A 20,922-nucleotide genomic window follows, 5' to 3' on the forward strand; every position below is an offset into this window, starting at 1 on the left:
AGCCCGTCCCGACCTTGTCCGGGAGCAATCAGGCTCTCAAACTTCCCCGCTCCTCCCCACGCTCCTGTCCGCTCCACGCTGCAACCGCTCCAGTCCGCCAAAGTTTACCGCTCCTCCACGCGCTTCACCTTCCTCAGCCCGCACCAGACCGCCACCTTCAGGGCCCCCCATCAGCAGCACACGGCCCGCTCCAGTCTGCCAAAGTTTACCGCTCCTCCCCGCGCTTCACCTTCCTCAGCCCGCTCCAGTCCGCAAAAGTTCACCGCTCCTTCCCGCGCTTCACCTTCCTCAGCCCACTGCAGTCCACAAAAGTTCACCGCTCCTCCCCGCGCTTCACCTTCCTCAGCCCGCTGCAGTCTGCAAAAGTTCACCGCTCCTCCCCGCGCTTCACGTACCTCAGCCCGCTCCAGTCCGCCAAAGTTCACCGTTCCTGTCCGCTGTTCCTCCCTGCGCTCCTGATGATGTCAGCACGCAAGTCGTTAGCGCACACGGACGGCGCTACTTCCAAGGGACTACTTTCTTTTTTAACGTATATTTTTTAAAGAACGTTTTTTTTTTGTGGTATATAGCCTATGTCACTCTGCAGACCCTGACAATTCCAATGATGTATTGGGTGTTTGGATTGGCGCAGTGGTTCCCGAGTTTACCCGCCTCAAAGGTTCACAGTTCACTCTTTATAATAGTAGTATAGATATATAGTGTCAATAGGTGGTGTTCACCACTTTCTAGTTTGTGGAAAGAGGGGCAGATTCACAAGGCATTTAAAAGTACATAAAATAGTGCTACGGCTATACTCTTACACATATTCATATATACCTTTGTGAATCAACCCTTAAAAGCCCAATAAAAGTCAAAGAGGTCCTTTCTATTTGTATGTATTTGAATTAATATTTAATTTTTTCCATTTTAGATGTTTTGAGGCTGATTCACGAAGACAGTTAAGAGTATGTGTAGGAAAGTGCCCCCTTTTGGGGTGGTCACCCCCATTTGTAGGTATCGCGCCTAGCGTTGCAGTGCGCAGCATTGCTCACGCAACGCGAGACATTTAGTAGGTAAAAATGGGGTTTCAGAAACCGACCTAGGAATGGCACACACACAAGCGTGTGCTTTTCCTTTAGGGGCACGCTATTGGGCTTTCGTGCCTGTTTTTAACCAAGAGAGCACGCAATTGGCCAAAGCGGGGCGCCTTGCTCCACCCATGGCCTATCGGTGTCTATTACGTGCACTGGCCGTAATTTGGTTTCAATTATCGTGCCCAGACACGGGCGCGATAATTGAAACCACATGTCTCCCTGTCTCGCGTGTGCAGCACTCACGGGCTTCTTCAGTTTTTGGATCCATTTCACAGGGAAGCAACTAATCCGGAACCCCTGGCTAACGGACCACAAAGGTGCGCTCTGTTTTGTGAGTGTGTCTTTTGTTTTTAAAGCATTCTGGACATGTATTTCCCCCTTCCTGCGATTGGGAAATGATTACTTAAGAAAATGAAAAGAGGCAAAATACTGGCTCATGATCAGGAAGATAGGGGACACAGTGCATGGCAGAGGGCATCTTAAGAGGCAAGCCACATAGAAAACAGCGCTGCCCAGAAACCAGCCATGAGTCACGTTATTGCTGCAATGACAATCTGCTGTGTAATGTCAATAATGTATTGTGTGTTGTTTACATTAAAAAACAGGCTGTAGTAGGTCTGCAGTCATAGCAAGGCAGGGAGACAGACGGGCAGGTTGGTCTTTGAGGGTAGGTACTGCTTCTTTGATAACAAAGAAAAAGAACTGAGGCACATATGATTTAGAGTCAGAAGAACTGCCATGCAGCACCACCATATCGAATAATACATTTTATCACGGGCGGTGGCAGCTTCAAGGGCTGTATTCACTCAGTCAAAAAACAAAACACACACCTACATACATGAGCAGGCAGACCCAGGACCTGACCAGGGAGCCCCTGCAGTGCTGAGGCAGCGCCGGCAGCCCGCGCTGTCAGCACAGACTCGTTACAAAATACAATGGTCCTAGACCTTCATTCAGTGTAAGCGAAAACAGTCATTAAGCAAAATGTCTGGAGCTCTCTCAATGCCTGCTCCTAGTAATCAATACATATCGAAAAACAATAGTGTGCCACAACCAACCATATCAAAAAGCAATAATATTTAATATTTCATTCGTTTTTAGAGACAATGTTTGAAAATCACAAAATGTTCTTATTAAAAAAGTCAGGTTGCTCCAAGGGAAATGTGCTGAAAAAGGAAATCGTGCTCAAGTGTAGAAAGGTTGGAAAAGGAAAAAGATCCCAAAGGAAATTTTCAATAGGTGAAGAAGTATTTCACAAATGAATATGATTGATAGAAAAATCTCAATCTTGGCGTCCTGGCCATACAACATTCATAGAATACATGGTCTATATACATTATACATGAGTGTATCAATGTTTTGCACGGTACAAGAAAGATGCTTTTTGGTCCAGGATCAATGGATAGTGGTGTTGATGTTTCGACCCGACTTGGGGCACAGAGGGTACTTGGAGCCTCGGCCTGCGGGCCTTCTTCAGGAATGAGGGTACAGGAGGGGTTCGGGTTTTTGGGCAACCACACCGGCAATGTGTGGTCTTTGGTTCACATCTGTGTGAATAAAATCAATGGAAGGCTGTCATGGATGGGCGCGTGACAAAGTAAACAAGGTTGTGTCAGTAGGCCAGTACTCTCAGGCACTTACCAGCAGTTGTTGCCGTGGGGACCATAGATATCCCTGCTTGTTATCGGGCTAGAGGCAAGGGTCCTCAGACGAATTAATCCATGATGTAGCAACCTCACCCTTAGTGTGGGGAGCGAGACCGCTTCTGTCAGTATTGGGGGCACTCAATGCCATTAACTGCAATTAAAACTACCTGTATCAGTGCTGTGTGGGCACTTAATGATGGCAAAAAATAAACTGAGACATACATATAACAATAATAGTACATCTAGGGGACCCTGCTGAACCACGTTATATCAATTAATGACCAGGGATTGCCAAGAAGAAATGCTTCGCATTGCTCTGAGCTGTACTTTAAATAGCCCATAACTGTGTCAACTGATACAAATAAATTCCCTGGGAGACGTTATATTAATTGAACGTTTCACATGACCGGGGATTGCCAAGAATCGCTTCCCGTGACTATGAGCTGTACTGCAAATAACCCATAGAGGTGTTAACTGGGACCAACAAATTACGATTGTGCCGCCACAAAGATCCATACAAAATAACCATTTCCGTGACATTCATTAAAAGCCTCCTGGGGTATGGAGCCCGCTAGCCTCCTGCGTGGTGGGATTCACAAGTTAGCAAGGCCAAGGGAGGGGGGCCACATACCTGAACTGCACGTCTGGAGTGTCTTCCGGAATAGAGGCCTCAGCGTGAGACGCGCGGTATACTTACACCGGGTCTGCCTCGAGGACGTTCTCATTACGAGTCATGGTACCGCAAGCGTGAGTATCATGCAGTTTGCGCTGGTACCAGAGGATAGTAAGGGAGGACAGACTCTCCCGCGGAGTGAGTGCCTGCTTTTTTGTGCTGCTTGGGCTGGAACCAATAGGTTTGAGTGAATTAGATGTTCTGGCATGTAAGAATGAATACATATAAAAATTCAACAGCAATGGCATATAGCTCATAATGACATTTGCATTATCCCTATAGGTGCACGATATAAATAGGTGACTGTGAATTTTTAATAATGCAGTATTTTCAGTGACAACATACAATTAATAAACAATTGAGAAGCTACATGTTCCATACACAATAGAGACAAATGTGCCAAATTTACAAGGTTACAATATATACAGTAGTGTTCTCTAGTTTCAATCGGATTGAAATCAAACAATGGGGGTCCCATAGCCTTGATGGTGGTTAAATCTAGCCATTATTAAATACTGCCACCTGTTTTTCAATTTCCTCATACTCATTGAGGCCCTTGGCTATTGTGTCGAAGAAGTGTATCCACCTGCATTCATGCATACTCAAGGTGTATTCAGCACAGACTCCGGAGTGAGCCTGGAGTAAAAGAGCTTCAAATTCCGACCGAACCGAGACCCACCCATAGGCCCAGCCACAAGGGAGAGAGTCCCACGCACCAATACCTATCGCTGCGCCAGCGATGCTACTGCCTCAGAGCCTCGTCAACCCCTCAAGGAGACCCCTTAAGGGGCCAGGGCAGAAGGGAGTGTGTCCAAAGCACCAGTATAGAATGTGCCTCAGAGACCAGGAAGCACTGCTACATTACCACCACCAGAGGCCCAGACAACAAGAATTTGCAATGCAATAGGTCTCGCATTATTAAAGTTTGAGCTATTGGCATTGCTAATAATAATGCAACACCAATAGCTCAAACATTCAGTAATGCGAGACCTATTGCAATGCAAATGCTTGTTTTCCTGGTATTTGATGTGATTCAACTGGAAGTGCACTGGGTTCCTGCTAACCAGGTCCTGATGCGAAATCCCTTTCCCAAAAACTGTACAATTGTTTCCCCAATTGGCAATACCTTTAGCACTATCTGTAAGTCCCTAGTAAATGGTACCCCAAGTGCCTAGGGTCAGAGTTGCTGAAGAGGGTCCCTAAGAGCTGCAACGCGAATTGTGCCACCCTAAGGGTCAGTAGCCCATTGGCCACTACCCTACTCTCCTCTAACGTCCCTAAATTCAGTATTTAGGGGAGCCGCTGGCACCAGAAGATCAGATCCTGCCAACCTGAAAGAAGACAGATGAGAAGAGTCGCAACTGCAAAAACAGAACACCCAGCAACTGACTTGGGGCCAGCCCTTCTGGTCTGCATGCTGACTTCAACAATTGAACCAAAAGACGACTTGTCCTGCAGCCGCTGAGTCCCCAAAGCCCAGGAGACCTGTCAGCACTTCACCCAGGAACCAATACCTCCCAATAAATAGAAGACCTGCATACCTGCACCCGGCAGACCTCCAAAGACTCCTAAGAGGACTTTGTGACCACAGAAACCAGACGCCTCAGGACACCACTGCATCGGTCGCTTCCAGACCAAGTTAAAGTGGGCCAATGATGTGATTGTTGTCCCTCAGCCCTCCAGAGACCGAGTTCATCATGGTGAACTTTATTTAAAAAGCAGGAGTTCCACTGTGGTTAAATTAAAATATTATTTGAACACAGGGACATTGTTTACTTATAGAAAGAAATCCTCAACTTTTTGTAGGTTGAACGAATGAGAACTTTCACTTGTAGAGTGAATATATTGACGCTCTACAGTCTAGAGACTCACACACACTATAGTAAAATATAAATGGGGATATTTATTTTTGAATAGCCAATTAAATTATAATCCATTTAATAAAGAGCCCAACTGAGACAGGCTACCTGTGCACAGTTGCTGGGCTAAATTACACATGATGATGTGTAAAAGCACAGCGCCTCTTACCCCAGCTGCCCAGCAGTGGACCTTATTTTAAAAGATGGGCATAGGAGTAAGCAACCAAGTCCATTTTACTAGAGCATACAGTGAGTGAGACTCACTCACAGAAAAGATTACCAAAAAAAGGGTGGTCCCAAATGGAAACTTGTAAAGGGGAGGGGGTTAAAACTTCATCACATCTGGATTTTAATAAAGAATTTGGCCTTTGACATGGGCAAATCATGTAAATACCAGTGCTTCAAGCTGTGAAGATAGGTGGTGCATTAATTGGGGATGGGCGTAACTCGCATAATTTCCTATAGTGTAATTACAAACAAAACAGCAAAATTACGCGAGATTATGCAGAATTATTTGAGGAGAATGACCCAGTTTTTAGTGCTATTTTCTTAACGCACAATCCACCCTCACATCTGAAAGGGTCAGGAGAATGCATTTTGCGTTAAGAAAATAGCACTAAATGCAACAGAACAGGAAAAGCAGAAGCCAGTTCCTGTGCTCTTGGCTAGTCGTTTTTTTCCCAAAAGTACGCAAAGAGGCATAATCACAACATTCACTGTAATTTTGCATCACAAGAGTAACATATTAGCTAAATTACTCTGGTTACTCCATTATAATTGATATTTTGTCCAGTCCTAGTCTTAAATCCAGCTGTAAAGTGTGCCCTTTTAAAATACTCACCTTACCTGTTCATCTCCAAGAGCCATATTAAAATAATTGCCCTAGGAGTGCAACCAGTGCCTACTTCATGTGGGGCAGTGTGAAATTTCACAAAGGGCTACTGATGTTTGTGCACCATTACTATAATGCAGATTGCAATGGTGCACATTTTGCTAGGCACTTTCCTCATTTGAATGGGGTGTGGCCCCATGTAAATGAGGAAACACCTTGCCTCTCTGCATGCGTCATAATAGAATGGGCAAAGCAAGGAGCCTGTAAAGAGATGCACTGACTGTGTTCCACATAGAGGAGTGACCCCGAGGGTGCCTCTTTAGAAGGGGCAGAAAAGATGTTTCATGGACCATCCATACATAACCCTGCAGACAGGTGCAGTTACTCTCTGCACCTGCCTGCAGGGAGCTCTCTGCCAGGTCAGTGCCTGTACAGTGAAAGGCGGTCTGGCGACTTCAAACAACCGAGCTGTATTTCAGTAATTTTACTGCATTAAGAGAAAGTGAACCATTAATACTGAGAAATAGTATTATATACCCAAAACGGGAGTTAATCAAACCCCAGATGAACCAAGCTTATGTTTAGAATCAATATTAATAGATTAAACAATCTAAAAAAGGTTATTAATATATAGAGTCCCTCGCATTAACTGATCTTAATACTCTATTTACATCATAAATAGGCTAATCCATAGAAATGTAAAACAAACACACAAAATTAAGGAAAAGTGTATTACTAAATATTTAAAATAAAGAAGCAAATAGGAAATGCATACCTGCCGAATACCGCAAGGTAACTAGTGCAAGTCCAGCATATCATTCTGTAATTCTAGTAGAAACACATCTAAACATTTGATTAAACTACTCGTAAGCTACCAGTTTGTACCTGCTATACAATATTATACAGATTGGCAAAGGAACCCAGTGGAATACATTAGGCTGGGGGTGATGTGGTCATATTTCTTTAGGCCCTAAATGATATGTGTTGTTGTATGTAGCATGCCTCTGATGAGGCCAGTTTGGAGTTTGGGAAGCCATGAGCAGGGAAGTACCAAGTGAGAAACAGGAGGGTTAGGCTATCTTTGTTTTCTTGGGAGTGATGGTGGGGCCCAGAGTGAATCCATGTGATTTGTCCAGTACATGTCGTCTTGCTTCGTTGCATCTTTGTAAATCTGCATCTTTGTCTATTGCAATATTATTTATTCCGTCTCATCATCTAGATGCAACAGAGTTCTGCTGTGTGCACAATGTAAGCAAAACATAAAGTGGATTCCTAACAGAAATTATTTTCTTGGTCAGGAAAGCCTTCTGTGAGTTTTTGGAGAACAATTCTGATTGCCAATGAGTGGAATGAGCTACAGACGCACAGGAAATTGCGCCCAACACTTCAGCTGTTTGCAGTGTTACTGCTTTTGGAGGTATGTGGACAGGTCTAAACCTTCTCAGAGCAGGAACTGCTGATTACTCTTGTACTTCTAAATCCTTCATTGTGGAACATTGACTTTGATTTCCTCACCCTACTGCCTTTCAATTCCATAGAAGAACTTTGTAGACCCCAACAAAGAGAGGCGTCAATTTCTCCTTGTCCAGAGAAGACTGCATTCCTAATTTACAGTCTTATAATTTATGGATCTATGAGGGAAGAGGACCCAGAAACACATTTGACTTACAACCGTGGCAATGGTATCATACAGCTACATTTTAAGTCATGCAATCTGACAGAAAGGTGGAGACCTTAAATTATTAACAAGCATTTGCAATGCAATAGGTCTCGCATTAGGAAAGTTTGAGCTATTGGTATTGTAAATGACAATTTTTTTATTTATGTGTTGGTTTTGAAAATAGCGAAATTAATAGCTTTGTCATTTACAATGCCAATAGTTTTAACTTTCGTAAATGTGACACCTATAGCATTTCTAATGCAATATGTGTTGTATTTACGTGACTTAGATGTATTGATATTATAACTACAAAATGGCTTTTATTTTTTTAAATAATTAATACTTAAATAAAAGTTATTGTAATTTATAATGGCAATAGCTTTTGTAAATAACTTTTGTTAATTGTATTTTATTGTGACGAAAAATCCAAGAACAGAAGTGAAATATTAACATCTTTTTGTGACATTTGTAATAAAGCTTGAAACATTGAGAGAACATATTTGAACCAGTTGTTGAATGGTTGCACAGATTGATGCTGTGGTGGCGCTGAGTGATGTTGTGGTGGCGACGAGTGATACTGTGGCGTTCAGTGATGCTGTGGTAGGGCATAGTGATGTTGTGGTGCCCCTGAGTGATGCTGTGGTAGTGCTGAGTGATGCTTTGGTGATGTGATAGATAGATAGAGTGAGTGTGATAGATAGATAGAGTGAAGGCGATAGATAGATAGAGGGAGGGCGATAGATAGAGTGAGGGCGATCGATAGATAGAGTGATGCGATAGATAGAGTGAGTGCGATAGATAGACAGATAGAGTGAAGGCTATAGATAGATAGACAGATAGATAAAGTGTATTTATGTTGCATTGAGTAGAGTGTAAGTATGAGGTGTGTAATTATATGGCACTGAGTGGTATTATGTGGAGTGTATTTACGTTGCATTGAGAAGAGTGTAATTATGTGTCGTGTAATTATGTGGCACTGAGTTGTAATATGGAGTGTTAAGTTGTATTCAGTAGAGTGTAATTTTGTGGCGTGTAATTATGTGGCACTGAGTGGTATTTGGAGTGTATGTTGCATTGAGTGCAGTGTAATTATGTAGCATATAATTATATGGCACTGAGTGGTATTGTTTGGAGTGTATGTTGCATTGAGTGCATTGTAATTATGTAGCATATAATTATTTGACACTGAGTGGTATTATTTGGAGTGTATGTTGCATTGAGTGCAGTGTAATTATGTAGCCTAAAATTATGCGGCACTGTGTGGTATTATGTGGAGTGTATTTATGTTCCATTAAGTAGAGTGTAATTATGTTGCGTGTAATTATGTGGCACTGAGTGGTATTATGAGGAGTGTATGTTGCATTGAGTGCAGTGTAATTATGTGGTGTGTAATTATGTGGCACTGAGTGGTATTTGGAGTGTATGTTGCATTGAGTGCAGTGTAATTATGTGGCGTGTAATTATGTGGCACTGAGTGGTATTTGGAGTGTATGTTGCATTGAGTGCAGTGTAATTATGTGGCGTGTAATTTTGTGGCACTGAGTGGTATTGTTTGGAGTGTATGTTGCATTGAGTGCATTGTAATTATGTAGCATATAATTATGTGGCACTGAGTGGTATTGTGTGGAGTGTGTTGCATTCAGTACAGTGTAATTATGTTGTGTGTAATTATCTGGCACTGAGTGGTATTTGAGGTTTATGTTGCATTGAGTGCAGTGTAATTATGTTGCATATAATTATGTGGCACTGAGTGGTATTATGGGGAGGTTATGTTGTTTTCAGTAGGGTGTAATTGTGTGGCGTGTAATTATGTGGCACTGAGTGGTATTATTTGGAGTGTATGTTGCATTGAGTGCAGTGTAATTATGTAGCATATAATTATGTGGCACTGTGTGGTATTATGTGGAGTGTATTTATGTTGCATTGAGTAGAGTGTAATTATGTTGCGTGTAATTATGTGGCACTGAGTAGTATTATGAGGAGTGTATGTTGTGTTCAGTAGAGTGTTATTGTGTGGAGTGTAATTATGTGGCACTGAGTGGTATTGTTTGGAGTGTATGTTGCATTGAGTGCAGTGTAATTATGTGGCATGTAAATATGTGGCACTGAGTGGTATTTGGAGTGTATGTTGCATTGAGTGCAGTGTAATTATGTGGCGTGTAATTATGTGGCACTGAGTGGTATTGTTTTGAGTGTATGTTGCATTGAGTGCAGTGTAATTATGTGGCATGTAAATATGTGGCACTGAGTGGTATTTGAAGTGTATGTTGCATTGAGTGCAGTGTAATTATGTGGCGTGTAATTATGTGGCACTGAGTGGTATTGTTTTGAGTGTATGTTGCATTGAATGCAGTGTAATTATATAGCATATAATTATGTGGCACTGAGTGGTATTGTGTGAAGTGTGTGTTGCATTCAGTAGAGTATAATTATGTGGTGTGTAATTATGTGGCACCAAATGGTATTTGGAGTGTATGTTGCATTGAGTGCAGTGTAATTATGTTGCATATAACTAAGTGACACTGAGTGGTATTTGGAGTGTATGTTGCATTGAGTGCTGTGTAATTATGTGGCACTGAGTGGGATTGTATGTAAGGTCCCTGTGCTTGAATAAAATAAATTAATGTTACGATGGTCTTACATAGTGTGAATGTGAGCGCTTTACAACACTGCAAAAAAAGCCAAAACATCAAAGCAGCGACACGGAGTATACAATCGAGAGACAGCTGACTGGGGAGCCAGATATGAGTCCCGGCGGCACTGAACCTGTGATTCTGAGCAAATTGCTTAATCGCCCCGTGCCTAAACCAACAAAAGAAAAGAAAATGTATGTAAGGTCCCTGTGCTTGAATAAAAATAAATTAATGTAACAATGGTCTTATATAGCGCGAATGTGAGCGCTTTACAACACTGCAAAAAAAAGCCAAAACATCAAAGCAGCGACACTGAGTATACAATCGAGAGACAGCTGACTGGGGAGCCAGGTTCAAGTCCCGGCGACACTGAACCTGTGATTCTGAGCAAATTGCTTAATCGCCCCGTGCCTAAACCAACAAATGAAAACAAATGTATGTAAGGTCCTTGTGCTTGAATAAAAATAAATTAATGTTACAATGGTCTTTTATAGCGCGAATGTGAGCGCTTTACAACACTGCAACAAGCATTGGCCGTGCTGAAAGTGAAAAAACAAGCGAGGAGCAGAGAGCGTTGTTGTGAGAGGGGGAGCAGGAGATGTGGTGCGCGGCAACCAAATGGTGCACACGCAGGAGGAAGTGGGAGGAACAGGGGAGTGATAGCCATGAAAGCGCTGTGCTGTTCTCAGTGTGGTCGCAGGCTGCCAAATGGTGAGCGCGCACCCGGCGCACATGCACTGGCCATAATCCGCGGATTGGTGTCACTACAACGCGTTTTTTTACAACGCATTCCGTTACATCGGAATTTTTACAACGCAGGATCCATTACATCGGATGCCATTACAACGCATGGCATTACATAGCAGATGCTATTACAACGCATGGCATTACATCGTAAGTATAGGTAAGTATATCTTTTTAAAAAAAATTTAATTAAGTTAATTTAATTAATTTAATTTAATTAATTTAATTAAAATACATTTTAAAATAGTAATTAATTTAATTTAATAAATTTAAATCTATTTATTTAATTTAATTTTAATAAAAATTGTAATTAATTTTAATTAATTAATATAATGAAATTAATTTAATTTAAATATTTTTAAACATTATAATTAAAATAAATTAATTAAAATATTTTATTTAATTTAATTAATTTAATTAAAAAATGTAATTAATATAATATAATTAATTTAATTTAATAAATATATTTTAATTAATTTATAAATGGTAAATATAATTTAATTAGCCCTAAGCACAAACCCAACCCTGAACCCTAAAACACCCCTGTACCCCAAAACCCAAACCCTACCCATAAACCTAAAAACACCCCTGTACCCCAAAACCCAAACCCTACCCTGAAACCTAAAAACACCCCTGTACCCCAAAACCCAAACCCTACCCTGAAACCTAAAAACACCCATGTACCCCAAAACCCAAACCCTACCCTGAAACCTAAAAACACCCCTGTACCCCAAAACCCAAACCCTACCCTGAAACCTAAAAACACCCCTGTATCCCAAAACCCAAACCCTACCCTGAAACCTAAAAACACCCCTGTACCCCAAAACCCAAACCCTACCCTGAAACCTAAAAACACCCCTGTATCCCAAAACCCAAACCCTACCCTGAAACCTAAAAACACCCCTGTACCCCTGTACCCCAAAACCCAAACCCTACCCTGAAACCCAAAACCCAAACCCTACCCTGAAACCTAAAAACACCCCTGTACCCCAAAACCCAAACCCTACCCTGAAACCTAAAAACACCCCTGTACCCCAAAACCCAAACCCTACCCTGAAACCTAAAAACACCCCTGTATCCCAAAACCCAAACCCTACCCTGAAACCTAAAAACACCCCTGTACACCTGTACTTATTTTAAAAATTACTTTACTTAATATAATAAATAATAAATTAATAATATTAAAAAACATAAATAAATATATTTAATTATAATTAATATTAATAAAATAAAAAATAAAAAAATACTTACCTATACTTACGATGTAATGCCATGCGTTGTAATAGCATCTGCTATGTAATGCCATGCGTTGTAATGGCATCCGATGTAATGGATCCTGCGTTGTAAAAGTTCCGTTGTAAAAGCCTCCCGTTGTAAAAGTTGCGATGTAACGGTGCATTACCTAATCCGCATTCCAAAGCCCTCTGGTAGCATTTCCTGGAGCCCCTACATAAGTCTCGCCGGAGCAATGCGCAAGGGCATTGGCTCAGGCGAGACCTAAAAAAGCAGAGTAGGCTACACTGGTAATTTAGAAAGCAGGCACATATTTCCCCAGCAATTGCCTTTAAAAGTTAATTATCGAAGTCTTATTTTAGATAATGATATATTTAGTAGGGGGATTGAAGGAGGCTATGTAAGATTCATAGGAGATAAGGCAGTTGAAAAAGAATATTTCATTAAAAAACTGCCTCACTTAGATTGATTCGTCATTTGCTACAGTTTTTGTCCATTTCTAACTCAATAGCCATTTATAATTTTGTGATCGATTTAGCTTTGGCTGTCTCATTTTAATTCAGTGCATTATTTTCAGATTTGTGCTTTCTCTACAATTTTGAACGTTCACTCCTATATTCAGTCATAAATATTGTTACATTAACGATATCAACAGCTTTTTAATTTCACTATTATTTCAAATTGAATTTCCTCTACATGCTATATGATAATAAAAGGCACCATTATGCATTCATGCCTACACCACAAGGCAGCAATTGCAGTAGCTCTGTCCTTTTGGAGAGGAAGGAGACTACTCAAGAGGACTTGCAGCTGGAAAGGCAGGTTTAGATAAAGCAAAGACAAAAAGGATTTACTGGTCACAAGTAAAGCTTTTCAACGTGACTGCAGAGAAGGGATTGGCAATGCACAGTCTGAACATACCGTTCTTGAGATGTTACAGCTCATTCACCAGAACTTGGAGTTATGATGCAACATCCGCACAGCTACACATCTGCGCATGAATATTTTGTCTTCTCGGCAGATCCATTGGTGAAAGGAGCATCTCACTGTTATTTCTCAATGATTGTCAGTTATTGAAGCTTTGCTATGGGAAATGTAATACTACATGTCATTTCCCAAGTCTAATGTGGAGCTTAATGTAGCAAAGGGTGGATTCTATGGTCGCCATTGCAGCCTTTGGGTTTGTGTGGCCCAGGGCTTTGTGAACTGGGATGGGCTAGATTTTGCCATAGTCTATCAGCTCCCCAGAGGCTGCACCGGGAGGCATTGACAGGCTGACCTGTTGTGCCATCATCTACCAGTAACCACTATGCAGCAGCTGCCGCAAGCTCCCCGTCTTCTCGCCCGCCTCATTATGCCCCTTCCCTTCGGCGATTATGGCCTGTGCCCAACTCAGAGTGGGAGGCAGGAAGGGAACACTGAGTGCTGCTGGAGGTGGGGCGTGAGTCACTGTGGATTAGTCTCAGTGGTGGTGTTTTGAGCCTACTGAGCATGGAAACGGCCTCCCTGGGAGTCGATGTGTCTTGTGCAAAGCAATGCTCTTCCCAAATAACTTTCGCAGGTACTTCAGTCTGGTACATCTACCCAGGCTGTCACTCTAAAAAAACCTGTAAAAACCACTGTAAATCTGCTTTCTGAGTTTGAACTTTGAAACCAGGGAACTTGGGAGACTGGTGAGCATTAGATGGAGTGAGGGAGTTTAAGAGATCTGGCCCAAAAGACTGTAATCTGGTGGATGTCTAACAACCCAAACAAACATGCAGTATCACTTCTCTACCTGAGGTTGAGGATGAGGTTAGGCAAACAAAGAGGCCTGGTGACCCCCCACCACAAGGAAGCAGCAACCAAATTGTGTGGTATAAGTTGATAAAGTCAAAGCTAATAAAACACTGACCTATTCCAGCTCCAGGCTTGGAGCATGGTCAAATCAAACCCTGCACACACCCGCCACAAACTCTTTTCGACTTTTTCAACCGAGCAGAGTCACCGGTGGACAGCCCCAATGAACCAAAGCAAGTGGACGCATTGGACATGATGGTCTGCAAAAGGAGCACTCAATGGATTGCATACCAGAGAGCTCAGCAGAAACGTTCTTAGGCACACAAAAATACAAAGCTATGGAAATGTTAACCCCCTAATAATACCAACGTGCCAGAAGAAAGCATTGCAGTTCTTGCCCCATTGGCCGCCCTCAAACATTGCACGCCCACTGTCTGTCATGACTGCACAATGTCACTGGGCATCAAAAGGGACGCTATAGTATGCCCAATCTGGAAACTAGTAGCAAACTGGCAGATCATGTTAACACATTCTCCTCTACCAATTGTTTTCTCTTTTGGACACATTTCAACTGCCAGTCACTACTCTAAACTACCACTCAAAAAAACCTAGACTTGTAGTTCGATTTACTAATCTGGGCAGTGTGTATATCAGGCATAGACACCAAAGTGGAAAACTTAAGCACTCTGATCATGAAGGTGCAGGCAGGGGAAATCGACAAACACTAGGTGTGCCTGCTCTCCTACAATAGATAGTCATTTAGTCGGTTCTCACTCATTTAAAAAATCTAGTCTAATTGGTGCCTTACCTTAAAACAAACAGCTATGTTCCTGTTATGGGAGCAAGTGTTGAAGCCCAAGCTCCTACTGTAACCATTGATCAAGGTATATCAGGTCCATTAATAACTTCGATGTATTCAGCAGTAGTGCAGTTATCACAGCATCAATATGATACTGACCCAGCATATCGAGTGGACTATCACCAGTACGGCTAACACTGCCCACATTGTCGATCCATATAGCCAAACTCCTCGGACGGAGCGCTCATGCGATTCATTCTTTTCCCCTGTAATAAACAACGTTCCATTAACAACATGTAAAAGAAAGGGAAACTGGAAAGCCAGGAATAAAAACTGCAAGAAAAGTAAGACCCTGAAGGCTGCAATTGGTGAATTTTTAATTCCCAATATTTCATAACAGGGCGATGAAGCCCCCTGGGACAGTTCCATTCAGCCAAGCCTCCAACGACATTTACAGGCAAAAGCAACTCGAGTGAGGAACAACCACTAGAGCAAGCATTAGATAATAGAGTGCGCTTAAATTTTCATGAGGATAAATCACCTAACATGACCACTCCTACATCTCAAACCGACAATTAAGAATTTGCAGTCAACGCAACAACTAGTCGCTCTGCTAGTTTGATACTGACCTCGGAGACAAAGGAGAAGTCCTCTAGGAAGAAGCAGAGAGGCATATGCCTATTGGAGTTCCAGGGGGGAGGGGCGGGAGCTATACCATCATGACTGAACACGCAATTCTCCTAACTCTGCTGCGGAGGCTGCTATTAAAGCATTTGGAAATTGGACAGACATCCTGCATCAACTTAGAGCTGTCTGCAAGGAAACAATCACATTGTGGCAATCAGTGCGTACTAGCAAAAAACTATTGTTTCACCCAGAATATATTTAAAAAGGGCACCACAACCTACTAAACTGAGGAAACATAATTAAGCTACTCAAAGTTATTCCCTCCTTAGCCCACATCAGGTCTACAAATATTGTCCTAATTGAGTTTCTACCTCCTCATCGTCATCAGAGAAGGGAACCTACTCTTGTTTCTTATGTCTTAGCAGAACGTGCGAGTCAAGTTTACCAGGAGAGAGCCATGTTCAGGGAGTGGGGAATAAAAGTCACCCATTATATGGGAAACCCTACCTTGTTCACTTAATCCAAGGCCTTGAAGGTCCAGCAATCAACTGACAAGGACTGTGGTAATCCTCACAAGGGCACTCTGTATTCGATTTTGGAAGATATAATTGGCAAATTGGGCTTAGGCAAGGGACTACTGCCATTAGCTATCAACATTATCTGACAGATAATCAACTTATATGGCCCGTAAAATTCTACACACCAGCTTCCATAAACAAGGCCTCCACAGGTAGCACACAAAATGCAGGCAGTGGAGGGGTAGGATCCTGCAATGTGGCTCTATCCACCATCAAGTGAGATTTCAAATCTAGCTTTTACTTAGCTCATAAATTTGTTCTAGATATCAATGTATAAAGTCTGGGGATCCCACCGCTCTTGTTAAGAAGTCTACTCCTACTATATATCATCATGTGGCCAAGAATAAAGGTCTGCAAAGATTCAGACTACCACAGGACTAAAGCGAGGATGTGTCCTTTCTTTCACGCTCTTGATTGACATCTTTTTGGCAGACCTATCCACACCATTAAACACCGCCTCTGCTCATCCCCCTCACCTCCCGAAGAATTAGGGGCCGTGCTGTGAGCAGTATTTTCTAAGTGAACAATGTCCTATTATTGAGGCAAACAAGAATCGGTCTCAAATGCCCTATATAATTATGCATATACTTAATCTCGAAGTGAATCTTATGAAAACTAAAATCTAGACTATGGGAAATGTAATCAATATAACAGAGCCTGGTTTCTAAATGGCAATCAAATTAAGAGTGAATTGGAATACAAATACTTAGGAGTACTGATCGACAAGTGAGGTTCCTTCTCACCTCACAAGCAATATATGAAAAACATAGCCTCCATTCTCCTCCATGCATTTTGCACCTTGTCGAACGAACTTCAGGACCTGATCATTACACCTATTTTAAACATCGTTCGAGCAAAACAAATTCCAACTATTGCCTACAGTTCTGAAGTTCTGCTGGGAAAAGACACAAAACATCTGGGCAAGATAATCTCTTACACATATGGGCAGATTTTCTGCCTCTCGCACCGTGCTTCCCCAGCTAAAGGGGAAAAAAGTGCAAACAAAACCCTGCAGTTTTGCACTTGAATACCCTTTGGTAAGGTTTGTGCTACCAAAACTGCTAAAAATAATTTGTGCTGTATAATGCACAACGTCCCTATCCAGCTCACAACTTTCACTCCCGGTTCTTTGAAGAAGATTCTAGTGATGCAGTTGGTGAAGATGACAAGTGTGAAGGGGCAGATGTGAAACACCAGCTAATTGCTAATATGTGTTCGTGATATCATTAAACCACACCAGATTCATTGCTACCATTCTCTGAAAAGACCAGTCCCTACACAACGTACCTTCCAAGTAAACCATTATTTAAAATAGGAGAGAAGATTGTGTTGATGAGGACTCCTTGAGAGGATTATTCATTTATTGTGTAGCCACACAACTGCAGACATATATGGCTAATGAGTCACAAGTTGACCAAATGAAATATGTGCAGTCTCTTCTAACTCTTACAGATATGGCTTAGCACAATACACCTTAGTTCAGAAATGAAGTAAGGTAGCACAGGAGTGACATACAGCTATGCTACATTTCTTTAATGAAGGTTCAATCACAAATATAAACTTCAGCACACAATCAAATTAATTGTCAACCCTATGGGCAGTCTTAGTAAACAGAATATGAACGGTGGTTCAAGAACTGCAATTTTTGTAAAACAAAACTACTTCCTTCATATTTCTTAAAGTGGCATCACATACAGTGATTGTTAATGGGCAGCACCTTTACTGAGGAATAATTGAAATTGGCAAACAGACATCTGTAAGCGAGAGGATGAAGTTGCTGATTCCACATATTCTGCTGTGCTGACAATTGTGCCCATTAACCCGTCACGCAGACTTTGTATTGTTTGTGCATTGCCAATGAGAGAGATGTAGTCTAGGAGATATCTGTGTATCAGTTGCTGCTAAACTGCTAAGACCATTGTTCAGTCTGCAAAATTCATTTCTTATGACTTAATAATACCGTTTTGTAAGTGTGTGTGCTTTCCAACTTTTCTCTTAATCTCTATGAGTACTCATTGCTGTTGGGCGTGGTTCAACAGCTCCATGGCTCCCTTATTAAATTACTCAGCTGAAAAAGTAGCAGTGTGTGAGTTACTAGGAGATTGAAAAGCCAGTTGATCATTCACAGGTAGGTGCACAACTCAATTTGGCAAGTCACCATTGCAAAATCATAACATTTATCCTCAAAATGAAATGGTTCTGGAGTGAGTGGTTGAGATATGGTCTTCGTTCTCACTTCATCAGATTGCATTATAGCCGATACCTCTCGAAAAAGCATGGTCCATGTGTGGTGTCTTCTATGGCGCAAAGTATTGACAACTTGTAACATTAAAATTACTTCTCAGTTCTCAACATACAAATGAATGCATGGCAACATTTTATATACAGAGCGCATCACCGTGGCTTCATCCTTGGTCCTCCTGATTTGGTCCTTGATATAAAACCCAGCTGCAAAAACAGGAAGAACATATGGATTAACAACATGGTGTCAAGCTGGTTTTGTCATCTGGTGTCAAAGAGTACGTCTTGGTAATTGGCACAATTATGCTACTCAAGACTTTTACTTGCTTCCAAATACATTTTTTGTGATGCATGCAAACACAGCCCTGGTACAGGATCTGTAATATCAATTTGTGGAAGCCTCCTGATTGACACAACATCCATCCTCCCCAAAACGTTCTGTATGATTGTGAGTTTGGCATCAAGAGGACCTCCAATCAATTATGTAGCTGCCCCCCCCCCCTGTCTGAACAATTTTCTCTTTGATTCTATCCTTTATGTCGTACTACATTTTGCAACATTCATATCTTTGCTAACTTTCAACGGCTCCTTGCCTAAATATCATAATTGATGGATAATGGTTTTTTATGAGCTCTTAATCCAAAAAGTTGAAGCTCACAGGGAATCACTTAATCAACAAGGATTTTGAGGTTAAATACAAGGAATTTACATTAGTACTTTGCTTGTGATGCAGAATCTGTGGAGGAGAAAGAAACAGTAATACTAGGCAATTCTACATCACTGCCATCCAACTTATTTCAGTTAATTCAGAATGATGTGAACAACAAGTCAATATCCTGTCACAAATGACGTACAACAAAATGGCAACCTCATTACTATCAGAGAGCTTGTCCATCACACATGTAAAGACAAGCATTCTTCTGACAACATGTTATTAATACTACATGTGTGAAGTCAATCGCTGTCATCACCATCCAATATGACCTCTTCAATGTTTTTTCATATGAATCCTATGACAAATATAACTCTTTGTAGAACTTTATTGTTCCTAGTTAAGCTGGAGTTGTACATTCTTGGGCCATTATAGTGAGAGAAACTCCCTCCCCACCCTCATAGATCTGTTTAGAAGTAGAATATTTCCAAGCCAAAGAATATAGTCTCAAATCAATCAGTCAAAATGTACATGGGTCTCCAATGGGTACCTGTGTCATTTAGTCTCAGTACCAATAAATTATATAAGGGAGTAGAAGGTATTTTCCCCCAGAAAATCTTTGCTAAGCTAAAGATGTTCGCTCCTCATTAAGTTTTCATACGTTTTTTTTTCTCAATTGCTTTCTAACCACATTTAGCCAAGTGGGAAAACATATCCAGAATGTTTCTATGATGCCTGCTCTCCTTTCGCGGTGTGTTACTATGCAGAAAGGCATTGTACATGAGAACACTAACTGCAAAGTATGAAAAAACATTTTCTTGGTACTCAGTAAGCATACCTGTAAAAACAAGCATTTGCAATGCAATCCGGCCCGACTTTGATAACTTATATGTATTTAGCTATGCAGCACATTAGCCTGGGTGCTGAAACATCTACTGTTCTTTAAAATGGAGGGAAAGTAAGCACCAAACTGCGTGACACATCAGGTATGGGAACACATGTAGAGAAATGTTGCCTTTCAGCGGGAAAATGTTATAGTCCAAAGCTCTGTGTTTTTAATATAAAATCAGGGCCTTCGGTGGTCATATCACTGAAAATACAAGATTTGAAAAAAATATTATTGTCTACGGGTGCTTCTGGAAGACAATTTCTATGGACTGAAATCTAGAGAATGCTAAAGTGATTCTGGTATTTTACTGACCTCTGCTGTTTGTTTTCTATCAAGAAAGTTAAATAGAGGCAGTTGCCAGAAGAATTAGAAAGAGAAAGTCTCTCAGCAGAAAGCAATTCTGGTATTTTACAGACCTCTAGTGGTCGTTTTCTATCAAGATAGTTAAATAGAGGCAGTTGAACAGAGAAAAAGTCCCGAAGAGGAAGCAGACAAGTCCTAGGGCTGATCTCTAGAGCCCACAAAGTACATAAACATATAAGTATATACTAAAGTATATACAAGAGGTCTCGAATGCTCAACCTAAAAATTGTTAATCAGATGAGGCATACATTTGAAAAAGGCAGACACCTGAAAAAGTTGTGAGGCATTCCATAGACATTTGGAAAAAAATGTGCATCCTTTCAAATGTCTAGTTTTGCAATGTCACGAAAATTGTCATTAAATTCTTTTTTTTTTTTTTTTTTGCAGAGTTTTATATAGCGCGAACTAGACCCGAACTGAATCAGGTATCAGAGCGCTTTACATAGCACAAGTTACGTTTTTACATGAGGACACACACACACTTTAATTTTTAGGCACGGGGAGATTAAGTGATTTGCCCAGAATCACAGGAGGTTTTTTAAATTCAACAGACGGTGGAGCCTGCAGTCTTATTTTGGGAACACCTTTGCATGTGTTTGAGGTGAAGGATTTGCTCAAGATGAAAGAGGATGGGCTATGAA

General features: G+C 41.3%; 1 protein-coding gene across 2 annotated transcripts in view; it reads left to right on the forward strand.

The window, feature by feature from the left end:
* Nucleotides 1–20,922, forward strand: part of LOC144799736 (meckelin-like) — a 347,109-nt gene that overhangs the window by 280,142 nt on the left and 46,045 nt on the right. For both annotated transcript variants that reach the window (XM_078671255.1, XM_078671257.1), the window contains exon 20: nt 7,382–7,500. In XM_078671255.1, the coding sequence (XP_078527381.1) occupies nt 7,382–7,500 (119 nt within the window). The remainder of the gene's footprint in view (nt 1–7,381; nt 7,501–20,922) is intronic.

The sequence above is a fragment of the Lissotriton helveticus genome, chromosome 12 (assembly GCF_964261635.1).
Source record: "Lissotriton helveticus chromosome 12, aLisHel1.1, whole genome shotgun sequence".
Lineage (NCBI taxonomy): Eukaryota > Metazoa > Chordata > Amphibia > Caudata > Salamandridae > Lissotriton > Lissotriton helveticus.